The 12,424-nt window shown below is 40.6% G+C and overlaps 1 protein-coding gene across 1 annotated transcript; it reads right to left on the bottom strand.

Moving 5' to 3' along the window:
* Positions 1-1,067: 1,067 nt before the first annotated feature.
* CYP7A1 (cytochrome P450 family 7 subfamily A member 1) lies at positions 1,068-8,540 on the bottom strand. The gene is made up of 6 exons (XM_083517932.1): positions 8,403-8,540; positions 6,503-6,743; positions 3,615-4,231; positions 2,499-2,629; positions 1,986-2,161; positions 1,068-1,434 (listed from the first exon to the last, which is right to left on the bottom strand). Exons 1-6 carry the CDS (start codon positions 8,480-8,482, stop codon positions 1,135-1,137), a joined length of 1,545 nt encoding a protein of 514 aa, XP_083374058.1. The 5' UTR covers positions 8,483-8,540; the 3' UTR covers positions 1,068-1,134.
* Positions 8,541-12,424: the final 3,884 nt, after the last annotated feature.

Raw genomic sequence — 12,424 nt, 5'->3', positions numbered from 1 at the left:
TGCAACCAGCTTCTACAGAAAGAGATAAAGTAACCTCTCCGTCAGCTCAGAAGCTTGGTCACTTATTTACTTACTTGCAATACATATATACATATATTTAACCAAATACCTAAGGTAAAAAACAACACAGAACATTCAAACAGATTAAACAATCATTGGTTTAAGCAACAGTTCCCATCCCATTTTTCACCTGTTACAGCCCACTCACTCCCCCTCTGCCTCTCATGCAAGGGGGGTTCCACTCTGTGACAACAGACTCATGCTGGGACTTTTGAGCAACTTAAGACCTTTCATCCCTATTCTGCAATCCATTCAGGCTCTCATCCTGAGCAGTATTTTTTAATACTTATGAATGGTTGCCTACAGGTATCCACAGCAAGAAGCATCTCACCCCTTGTCTATACAGTGGTGCCCCGCAAGACGAATGCCTCGTAAGACGAAAAACTTGCTAGACAAAAGGGTTTTCGGTTTTGCGTTGCTTCGCTAGACAAATTTCCCTATGGGCTTGCTTCGCAAGACGAAAACGTCTTGCGCTTTTTTTTTAAAGCCGCTTGAAGAGGCGCAGTTGCGACGGACCGTGCTTCGCAAGACGAAAAACATCGCAAGACGAAAAGACTCGTGGAACGAATTATTTTCGTCTTGCGAGGCACCACTGTAGAAGCAACTGGGCAAAAAAGCAAACACAAAATAAAGAGATGGTGTCAATAAGGCCCAGATGCTTTTTCTCTCCCCTTCTCAATCCTGACAAAAATCACAGGCCTCAAAATCAGTAGTGGGATATACAGGTGGATTTGCTGGTCTCTTCCATCTCTCTTGTCCTTACTAGCCAGCACAAAACTGTGTTGTCCGAACACACATTCCTCACATTGACACCCCTACTATGACTCAAAAGCTCCACTGGAGACCCAGCAGTAGCACATAGAGTAGATATGTATAGTATTTCTTGTTATTTTTGAGCCTATAAAAAAAGGAAACATTTTCTATACAACCATATTAAGCAACATAGTTTCTCCCAGCCCTCATTATTCCTCCTAATGCATTCCATTGCCATCACTGCATGAATTTTTTTACCCCAAATACCAAATACCAAATACACAATACCAAATACACAAACAACATTTTTCTTCCACACATTCATAGGCATTTTAATCTGTACTTGAAATCAATGTCACTTGTAGGTTGTAAAACACCAAGTCCGACCCGCGATTGGTCTGAAGACGGGCATGTCACATTCTTGTCAAGAAGCTCCACTTCAAAATAAGATAGCAATAAAGTCAAAAATTGTTTAATTTCATGAACGGCCAATAATCTTCCAGGACATTTTGCAAGTCCCATTCCAAAAGGCATATAATAATATTTTAATTTGCGACCATTGCGGTAAAAAGTGGTCTTTTTCTTTCCATTTTCCTCAAGATAGCGGTCATACTTGTATGTCTGCAAAAAAAAGTCCAAAATAATGCAGTTTTAAACTCAACATCATTTAGGAAGCATAAGATTATTTCAGATTTGCAAATGAAATATTAATGTGTGTTCATCTTCATTAATACTTTAAATTGGATTTGTATACGAGTTCCTCCAAAAGCTTGAGTTGCCAAATGTTCTACCATTCTTTTTCAATAAAGATAAAATAAATTCATCTCAGTTAATTATTGAAATACAAAATAAATTACAGCTAGCAGTTCTGTAATTATTAAAGTATTAATCAACTCTTTTGTGCTCATGAAATTGGAAAAGGAGAGGGAACATTTTTAATCATAATTTTTTACCAAAGTTTCTGCTTGTTTGGCATACAACTGCTGCTGCTAAATGTTCCTTCCTTGCTTCACTCCAGAATGCCTTTTAAAGAGCTCTGGAATTCATCTAGCAAAACACCAGCACTTGTGTGCAATAAGAGGCAACAATATTGATGTCAAGTGGTTGGCTGCAAGCACTAAGGCAATTCTGCTGATGTTCACAGCTTTGTTTTGAAGCTGTCAATTACTCACCAGGGGGTCAGAGTAGATTTCTGGATCAAAATGCAACAGCTGGGAATAAAGAGCTATGGTGTCATCTTTGCGGATATTGTAGGAGTTGCTGCCTAATTGCAAAACGAAATCTTCCTTAGCAACTCTGACTGTCATAGATGCACTGGAGAGCCTTATTGCTTCCTTGATAACACTATCTGTGTAGGAAAGAAAGAAAGAGAAACCTTCAACCTAGATACAGTATACACAGGTGTGCTGCTGCTCAGATTGCAAAATTCAAAGTAATGTGATGGACACAAATAAAAGCAAGTCAATGGGGAGAACAACAAAATTCCTTGGAATTTGTATGCTTCCACCAAACGCTATTGTAGTTAGAATGAAACTGATTGTTGTCACATATTTAGGATAACATGACTGTAACTAAGAGCATTAGAGAACTGAGCAGTTTCAATCATATAATGGTTCCTAAATATTGGAATATGTTATTTTATCGTTAGTATGTAAAAGTAGAGGATTCAGGTTAAGCAACTATACCTAATATAGGCATGTCATCCAGCTGTTTGCGGTTCAAAGAAATAGGTTTCCTGGTCGAGTCTATCTTTATCTCAGCATCTTCTAACACCTGTTGCACCTCTTCAATAGCTGCTTCCATTGCTTTTGGATTCCTGAAATTAAAAAAGTACAATTTTTTAACTTTTTTTTTTACTTTTACTTTTTTACCTGAAACCATAATACAATTGTCACTATAATCTAGTCCATGCAATTAGTGCAAGAAAAAAAAAGTGCGAGTCATTGTCTGCAGGTACATCCAAAAGCAGGGGAGAGTTGCAGGCAGGCCTGAATGATCAAGGATGGCATGGTCATCTAGTTGTATTTTGGAGGCTTTGAGAGGTCCAAGCTGGGATTGCCTGCTCTAGGTACCCTGGCCCTAGCACTGAATGTTGTCTTTCATACCAACTCAGTATGAAATGACCACTTTGAACCACACCCTCCAAACATGTAACACCTACCTAAGTAACTTGCTTTTGGCCAAACCCTCATGCCCGTCCCCACTCCTGGGAAATATACAAACAGGACATCAGGGCAATAGCCATCTTCAATTACAGTTGTACCTCGGGTTATAGACGCTTCAGGTTACAGACTCCACTAACCCAGAAATAGTACCTCGGGTTAAGAACTTTGCTTCAGGATGAGAACAGAAATCATGTGGTGGCGCGGCGGCAGCAGGAGGCCCCATTAGCTAAAGTGATACCTCAGGTTAAGAACAGTTTCGGGTTAAGAACGGAACTCCGGAACAAATTAAGTTCTTAACATGAGGGTACCACTGTATTTGTTTGTCCCCGGAATCTAGTTTTTAGATGTGCATCGCTTCTGAACATAGAGCTACCATAACTAAGGACAACTCTGGGATAGCAGAGGGAGAGGTAAAAAGAACAAAAGAAATAAAGGTGCAGTCTTCATTCCACTCACCTGGGAGTAAGCCCCATTGAATTCAATAGGACTTACTTTTGAGTAGACATCATTAGGCTTGCACTGTCCAAGACCAGTGCAGGGAAATGCAGCTCATGAGCGGCGACATGTCCACCATGTTATGTTCCATCTGGTAAATGGTAAGCCAAAGTCTGTAGCATGGGAAATGTAGCTACTTACCTAATAAGAAAGAATAAAGTCCAAAAGGTTGCAGGTATTGTGTTAGACTGTGAAGCCCACAGAACTGCAAGGTGGGTCTTTGCTTTTTCCTTTTCATCAAAAGTGGAGAGAGTATCATTGAAGAACATGCGGAGGGAAATGAGCTCAGAGATGTTGTGTCTTTTTTTAAGGGTCTTGTGGAGCAGAGCATCAGCTAGCTTCTCTCGTGCACTGTGGGCACTTTTGAACAGGTGGATTGGTAGGCCTGCCACAAGGGCCGGAATGACTTGGTCAAATGCCTTGAAGTTCTCCAGGGTACTGAGGATAAATGCTCTGTGGGCTTCTTGGTTGGCAGAAAGGCCCTTGTCATGGCCCACTGGGTTAAAATCTGTGCCAAACAGTGTTAGAAACCCAGCTTCAAACATCACACGGCAGCAGAATTCATAAAGTTTATCAGTTACCCAGTCACTGGAGTCGATTCTCGATGCATTTGGTTCTACCATGACATAGTGCAGGTTTTCCATCATGGACTCAGCGAGAAAGGTTAATGCATTACCCTGCAGGTTTCTGGTGAAGGTCTGGTGTATATTCTCAGTGGTGTTTCCATCATCTGGGTCAATACTACGATGTCCAAATGCCTGTTGTGAAAAAATGGGGAATGTTACAATTTATTCACAATTTTTTATTTATCCGATCCCTTCCCCCTGCCCACACCTCTGCCTGCTGGCATGTGGGAGCAAAATAGTTATTCAGGCAGGCAGGCACAGCCCTTTGCATCTCATAGGGTACCATTTATGAAAAGCATTCCACCTCTGAGGGCCTTTGTTGGGAGGCTGCACCTTGAGATACAGCTGAAAAGCTGTGTCTAAGCAGAAAACTGCCTGCAGCGCTTTGGATGCTGCCCTAAGTGAAGAATAATTTACAAGTGAAATCAGAGGCAAAATATTTTCTCCATAATTTAGTACAGGAATAGAAATCATTAAACATGGATGTTGATGGATGTTGACAGATTAAGCATGACCACTTAGAACCCCTATCCAGTATCCATTTAAGGCTTTGTAATTGTCTCCAAGAGGAGTTGGAACAGGCTGTAGTTTTGCCAAGGAGGATGGCAAAATGATATTAAGTACTAAATTTGAGAGTAATCCTAAATCTTTTCTTCCAGATTTCGAAATCCATCATCTTAATAGCTGTCTGGTGAAGACGGTTTATGTTTTAAGGAGGGCAGTGAAGCCAATTAACTGTACAAACTTGCTGTTACCAATACTGAGCAATGCACGCACAAACACACACACACACACACACACACCCTGTAGAAATGTACTTCAGCTTTCATAATAACATTCCAAATTTCATAGAAGACAATAGATAAGGCTTGGACACTGAACCAGTAATCCAGAGCATACTTGACTGGAAATAAGTACCACTGAGGGCACCCTCTTTTCCATGCTTACTTTGAAGAAAGCCCTACTGGACTCATTGGGCCTTAATCTAGGTTAGCATGGATGGAAATGGAGCCTGACTCAATCAGCCTTAGGTCATGGTAAGACTCATCTGGTGGAACGTTAATCTGTGCATTGTTGCTGCCAATATGTATTCATTTACTTCAAATTAAAATAAAACTTACCTAGACATCAAAACAAATCAATTCATAGCAACTATATCGTAAACTAATATCTATTCCAGCAATCTGTGGTTCACAATCCTATACATGTTACTCATGAGTAAAGCCTAGGAATTTAAATGGGGCATGCTTACTGCCAAGTAAGTGCACAAACATTGCAGCTTGATTTTCTTAAATGGACCAATATTGATTCATTTAAATATGTACTTAAAATCAATTTTCATGTACATTAAGGAAGGATTTAAGGCTCATGGTGGAGACAGTTATATTATTGAGATATGAATATTAAGGGAAACTAATTACAACTTAATGAGAACCTTGGGCTCCACTTCCAATTGCACTTTAAAAAGGTAAGAAGGATCTCCCTTAGCTCCATTAGGATTTGGCATGGTTTGGCAGCCCCAGAAAGAAGAGGAGAAGGAGGAACACGGAGGAACAGATGGGGAGGGGAGAGGGCTGAATGGCTAACATGACTCCACATGAGAAAGAAGGGGTAGAAGATTGGCTGGCTCTCTCCACCATCCCTCTCATGGAACACAGAGCTTCAGCAGGGAACTGGGAAGATTTGACCAGTCAGAGACAGAGGCTGATCAGGGCAAGGTGACATTGAAGCTGGAGACAGAGGGGCAGGACACAGTCTTGTCTCCAATAACCAGCTGCCACTATCATAGGTGGGATCAGGCACATCTGCACAGATGGATCATCCGTGTGCAGACATGGTAGCATCATAGTGTGAGATAGTCTTGTGAGAGAGCTCACTCCAGATCTTTAAAAGTTGGTGGGAGGAGCACTTCAACTGTCAGGGCACGTTCATAGCTTCCATTCAGTTATAAACTTCTGGTCTCGTTCGTGTACCTTGGAAACTTGACTTCTGGAGCTTGGGCTTGCTGCCAAGCCTGCACTGTTACTAGTCTGAGTAAAGATCATTTCAAGTAAGAGTCAATTTCGATCTGGTGGGTGGGGAACTTCCGGGCCCTAGGCCAAATTTGGCCCAGCAAGTGCCCCAGTTTGGCCTGTGACGCAAACTACGTCTCACTTGTAATGTCGGCTCAAATTTGCTGTTTGGTGGCACAACTTTTATATTGGGTATTTCTCCCTTCTTGGGGCATTTTAAGTTCAGTAAGCTGATATTTGTTTAGCTTGCTCTGTTGTTTTAAGATGCCCAATAGTCTATTTTTGTACATATTTTGTTGTTGCTGATTTTATTTCATATTCCATAATTCTGGTGTCTGTATAGATGAAGGATAGACCATGAATATTTTTAACAGGTAAAGTTAAATGCTACCTTTGCAGAGATTGCAAAATGGAACTTTTTCCAGTCCAGGTGTCTTCCGTGTCCCACCACTGCATGATATGAAAAGGGGTCAGTGAGAAAATGAACATATTTTCCAGCCAATTTGCAAGTAAAAATGGGACCATATTTTTTTTGTCTTGTCCTGAGGAAGTTGAGAGGATTGGCACCAAACTGCAAAGCACAGCCAAGATACGGCAGTAGCCCATTCTCCAAGGGTGGCTCACTTGGACGTCTGCAAAAGGCAATATATACAAGGTGAAGACTATGGCTGTAAATTAATATACGACCTTCAAATCTGCTGCGCAAGAATCTATTTATTACACACATCCATCACTGCTAGAAGGAATTGCCCTCCTCTGAGTAATAAATGCACTAAGAAGGCAGTAGATAACTGGCAAATAATGAGTTTGGTACAATACAGAAGCTTGTTATAGCCCTGATAATGAGAATGCATCAGACACACTGTAAATCAAATTTGATGAAATTTACCTTTGCTTTTAAACATATCACTTCTACCTTGTTTACTCTTGGTTGGTGTGTCTCTTTATTTTAAATAGAAATTGTAGTTCATGGCAAACTATGTTTACCTGGATAAGTTTTATTACCAAATGAATATTACAGAGCATGCATGTGTGTTGGGCAGAGTTGAGATATAAATACATATTTTTAAATGTATTTTCTATGTGAAAGAAGCCACCTCTGAGAGTCTGCTAAGCCCAGACTTGGCAGCTGGTTTGCTGCAATAGATGCAATATCTGTTGGGTTTGAGTGCTCTGCCTTGTTTGCTCTTTGGAACAATAGATCTACTAGTATTGCTGCTGCGTGTGCGTCTGTGTAGAAACCAAGCCTGCCAGCTTTAACTGTGTTGACTGTTCTGCATATCTACTACTCAGCTACTGCTCTGATTTCAGAGCGAAGATTCTAGTGCAAAAGCAGCTGCTTGCATGTATAGCCAATGCACATGTCCACATTCACATTTTATTGCTAATTCAAGCCTCCTTGAACAGCCTGGTTGAATCTTTAGAAGCCTACACAGATGTGTTCTCTCCCACATCCAGTCATCAATAGTAATGCACATGTAAAACAGCAAGTAGGGAAAATTTAATGCAGTATTATGGAACGTTACTGATCATTAATGTCATGGGCAATCAAATAATCTGAACCCATCAAAGAAAGATAAACGAATTATTGTTGGCTTCTTTCACACTTAGAGCTTCATATTTGAACCAAGGTTGTAATTTGGGGCAAGGAACGGAAAGCACATGCTGAATTGCTATGTCTTTGGATATATTCCTCCATTTGGATGTCTGCTACAGGTTACATTTTAGTAGTACAACTTCTTATCGTTCAATAGAAAGCACACACAGATAACATTCATCTCTCTCTCTCTCTTTAATCTAACGAGCAAACAACAGAAACAGTATAATGACAATGTAGGAAAAGTCATTAAGCATCCTGTTTACATTATGCAGACCAAACAAGCAACAGTGCTAGCCACTTCTGATAAATTAGACACTCTTTATTCCAATTCCCATAATTAATTAGCTGACACAGATATGTTGCATGCATTTGTTCCTTTTCTTTGTATTTATTATGTGCCTAGTTTAAGTAATTGGGAGCATCTCACCTTTTTTGAAAAGCATGTACACATAAAAAGTGAATCATTAAATAAATAAATAAACAAACTAGATACCACTAAATCAGACTGTTTTTCTTAAACATACTAATTTTATAAAATTATACATATGTTATATAATTATATACATTACTAATATACGAAAATATAATATATATCATTAATTTTAATTAACAAACACAAATGCTAATGTATTGTGATTTTAAACAGAGAAGAAAACTTCATGAAATAATGTATGAAAACAATCCTTCTTACCTCCTCCTTATTCCCAGAACAAGCCATAGCATTAAGCACAGAATCACCACTATTCCCCATATCAAAAGCAATGAAACCATTTCAGACAATAATAGTGAAATGTCAAGTATGAAACAATGGTTTACACTGAAGCCCGAGACTGATATAGAAGACGACAAAGGGCCACTTTTTATATTCAGCAGGAACACCTATTCACTTAACTGTACTTAAGTAACCCATGTAAGCTATTAATTAACCATTTCTGGACAAAATTTCTGTGCCTGCTGTTGGACCAAAATCTATGTAAAGACCAAGAGAGAATTGGATTAGATATCTGAGATGGTGGCCTTGAGCTGATAACCACAGTGTCAGTGAGTGGCCAAAGTAATCAAAGAGCTTTAATAACTGATAATGTAAAGGTCTCTCAGACATGTTTTGATCTATTATGTAGATTTAGCAAGTACAGTTTATAGTTCAGTTTTAGCTGTAAGTGAATTAGCTGTTTAATGACCTTACCTCTGTTGTGTTGCCAAGTTTTGATTTCAATTTTTTGTTGTTATGGAAACAGGAGTGGCTAAGGATAAAAGTGATAGGTTGGCATGGGTCCAAGATTCAGTTTGATGAGTCACAGGAGGAGCCTAGCTGAATTGCTGATGCACTGAAATACCAAAGTCATTGCTAGATTAATGCTGATGCAGGAGAAAAACATTCTCATGTAGCCAATAGAGCTTATCCTGTTGAGTTTGTTCAGCTAATTTTTTCTGATTAATTTCTGGAGGTGTAGTGAAACTGAGGGACGCGGGTGGTGCTGTGGGTTAAACCACAGAGCCTAGGACTTGCCGATCAGAAGGTTGGTGGTTCGAATCCCCGCAACGGGGTGAGCACCCGTTGCTCGGTCCCTGCTCCTGCCAACCTAGCAGTTCGAAAGCACGTCAAAGTGCAAGTAGATAAATAGGTACCGCTCCGGCGGGAAGGTAAACGGCGTTTCTGTGCGCTGCTCTGGTTTGCCAGAAGCGGCTTAGTCATGCTGGCCAATAAAGCGAGATGAGCGTTGCAACCCCAGAGTCGGTCACGACTGGACCTAATGGTCAGGGGTCCCTTTACCTTTACTTTAGTGAAACTGATGTTCATCACACTAGGAAAATATCTAGAAGCAACTAGGTAAATTATGATTACCATGAGCAATTCTCACTCCTTAGCATGCACAAACTTAGGAAGTGGCCATATTGTGGGGGTAAATATGAACCGTTTGACCCATGTGTGTGTGTGGGGGGGGGGTAAAATAACAAAAGAATTGGATAGGTGCCTGGATTCAAAATGCGGGCTAAACTCACTGTCCAGCAGAAGAGAGCCGCCAGTAGCACAGTTTAAACTCTCAAAAGTTTAGCAGTATTAGAACATGGAAATATAGGTTGTTAGACCCTTTTATCCCACTTAGTTGCATAAACACTCCCCACTTTCTGCCTCTCCTGCAATGAACAGATCACACATTGTTAAGTAAGTTTAAAATTCTTTACTTACAAAACATTCCAAAGGTCAGGTTCATGCATTTATCTAAGCAGCAAGGAGAACACAGGCAGAATATACAGAAATATAGCGTCAAACATGTGGTCTGAGCTTGCTTAGACATGTCTTCCTTGGTCAGTTACAAGATTGGGAAACTAAGATGACCTTAGAAATCCAAACCCAGGTGCAGAAATTGAAAATGTTGCTTTTAAAGAGTGATTTACTTACCAAAAAAAACCCCATAAGCTTTACAGACAAGCTTTTTAGGAAGCATATAACCCTTTCCCTCACATTGGTTCCAATACAAATACCACAACACACACACACTTGAGGGGGGTCTGGGAAAGAGGAGGACTATTCAGTTGACTAAAGAGATTTCTAGAAGCAGAAATGCTTCTCCACTTTCTGCTTAAAGCTAAATAGCAATTATTGGTTGTTGCTCAATTGTTCACATCTGGGAACAGCACCCTAAGTAACTGAGTAGATAGGTAGCCGTGTTGGTCTGCCATAGTCAAAATAAAAAATTCCTTCCAGTAGCACCTTAAAGACCAACTAAGTTAGTTCTTGGTATGAGCTTTCGTGTGCATGCACACTTCTTCAGATACACTGAAATAGAAGTTGCCAGATCCTTCTATATAGTGAGAAGGTGGGGAGGGGTGTTACTCAGAAGGATGGTGGGAATGGGAGATAGGCAGATAGCTGGGAGAGCCTGTTGACGACTCTTAACGACTGTAATAGGTCTTACAGGAAAAGGCAAGGGGTGGGAAGGTGAGAAATGGTTTAGTTATGTATAGTGAGATAAGAATCCAATGTCTTTGTTAAGCCCAGGTCTTTTCATGGTTTTAAGTTTGGTAATGAGTTGTAATTCAGCAGCTTCTCTTTCCAGTCTATTTCTGAAATTCCTTTGTAGTAAAACAGCTACTTTGAGATCTTGTATAGAATGCCCTGGGAGATTGAAGTGTTCTCCTACTGGTTTCTCTGTTCTGTGATTCTTGATGTCAGATTTATGTCCGTTTATTCTTTGGCGTAAGGTTTGGCCTGTTTGTCCAATATAGAGAGCTGAAGGACACTGTTGGCATTTGATGGCATACACAATGTTAGACGATGAGCAATTAAATAGTCCCGAGATGGTATGTGTGATGTTGTTGGGGCCAGTAATGGTGTTGTCCGGGTGTATGTGGCAGCAAAGTTGGCATCTGGGTTTATTGCAGGCTCTGGTGCCAGTGTCTGTGTTAAGTCTGGTTGTAGTATTATTGTGGGTTAGGAGTTGTTTAAGATTGGGTGGCTGTCTGTAGGCAATGAAAGGTCTTCCTCCCAGAGCTTGAGAAAGAGAACTGTCATTGTCCAGGAGAGGTTGTAGATCTCTGATGATGCGTTGTACTGTTTTAACTTGGGAGCTGTATGTGATGACTAGAGGTGTTCTGTTATTTTCTTTTTTGGGTCTGTCTTGCAGCAAGTTCTCTCTGGGTATCAGTCTGGCTCTGTTGATCTGTTGTCTAACTTCATCTGCTGGGTATTTTAGTTCTGAGAAGGTTTGCTGTAGATCCCTTAGGTGAGAGTCTCTGTCTGTAGAATTGGAACAGATGCGGCTGTAACGTAGTGCCTGGCTATATACAATGGACTGTTTGGTATGTTTGGGATGGTAGCTAGAGGCATGTAGATATGTTTGTCGGTCAGTTGGTTTGCGGTATAAGGTGGTGTCTATGCGCCCATCCTGTATTTTTATAGTAGTGTCCAAAAAATGTATTTCTTGCATAGATTGATTCATTGTAAGGTTGATTGTGGGGTGAAAATCATTGAATTTCTGGTGAAAGGTGTCCAGGGTCTGTTGACCATGTGTCCAGATGATAAAAATATCATCAATGTATCGCAGGTACAAGAGAGGTTTGAGTGGGTAGGAGTTCAGGAAACGTTGTTCTAAATCTGCCATGAAGATGTTGGCATACTGTGGGGCCATGCGGGTGCCCATTGCTGTGCCGCTGATCTGAAGAAACAGGTCATCACCGAATTTGAAGTTGTTGTGGGTAAGGACAAATTGGCAGAGTTTGGTGGCAAGGTCCGCTGTGGTTTTATCTGATATGGTGTTCCTTATGGCTTGTAAACCATCGTTGTGTGGGATGTTGGTGTACAGAGATTCCACATCCATAGTAGCTAGTATAGTGTTGTCGGGAAGATTATTTAAAGATTGTATTTTCCTCAGAAAATCTGTGGTGTCACGTACATAGCTGGGAGCATTGATGGCATATGGTTTCAGAACAGAGTCCATATAACCGGAGACACCCACTGTAACAGTGCCAATACCTGAAATGATGGGGCGTCCTGGATTTCCTGGTTTGTGTATTTTGGGTAGAAGATAGAAAGTTCCTGGTCGAGGTTCTGTTGGTGTGTTGGTGAGGATCTGTTCTTGGATGTGTGGGGGTAGCTCCTTAACAATCTTGTTTAGTTCTTTCTTGTATTCTTGTGTGGGGTCTGAGTCCAATTTTGTGTAAAAGGCGGTATTGGAAAGTTGTTTGTGAGCCTCCTGAATGTAGTCAGTT

Source organism: Podarcis liolepis (genome assembly GCF_965112155.1).
Source record: "Podarcis liolepis genome assembly, chromosome: 8".
Lineage (NCBI taxonomy): Eukaryota > Metazoa > Chordata > Lepidosauria > Squamata > Lacertidae > Podarcis > Podarcis liolepis.
This window is presented reverse-complemented; position numbering and strand designations above follow the sequence as displayed.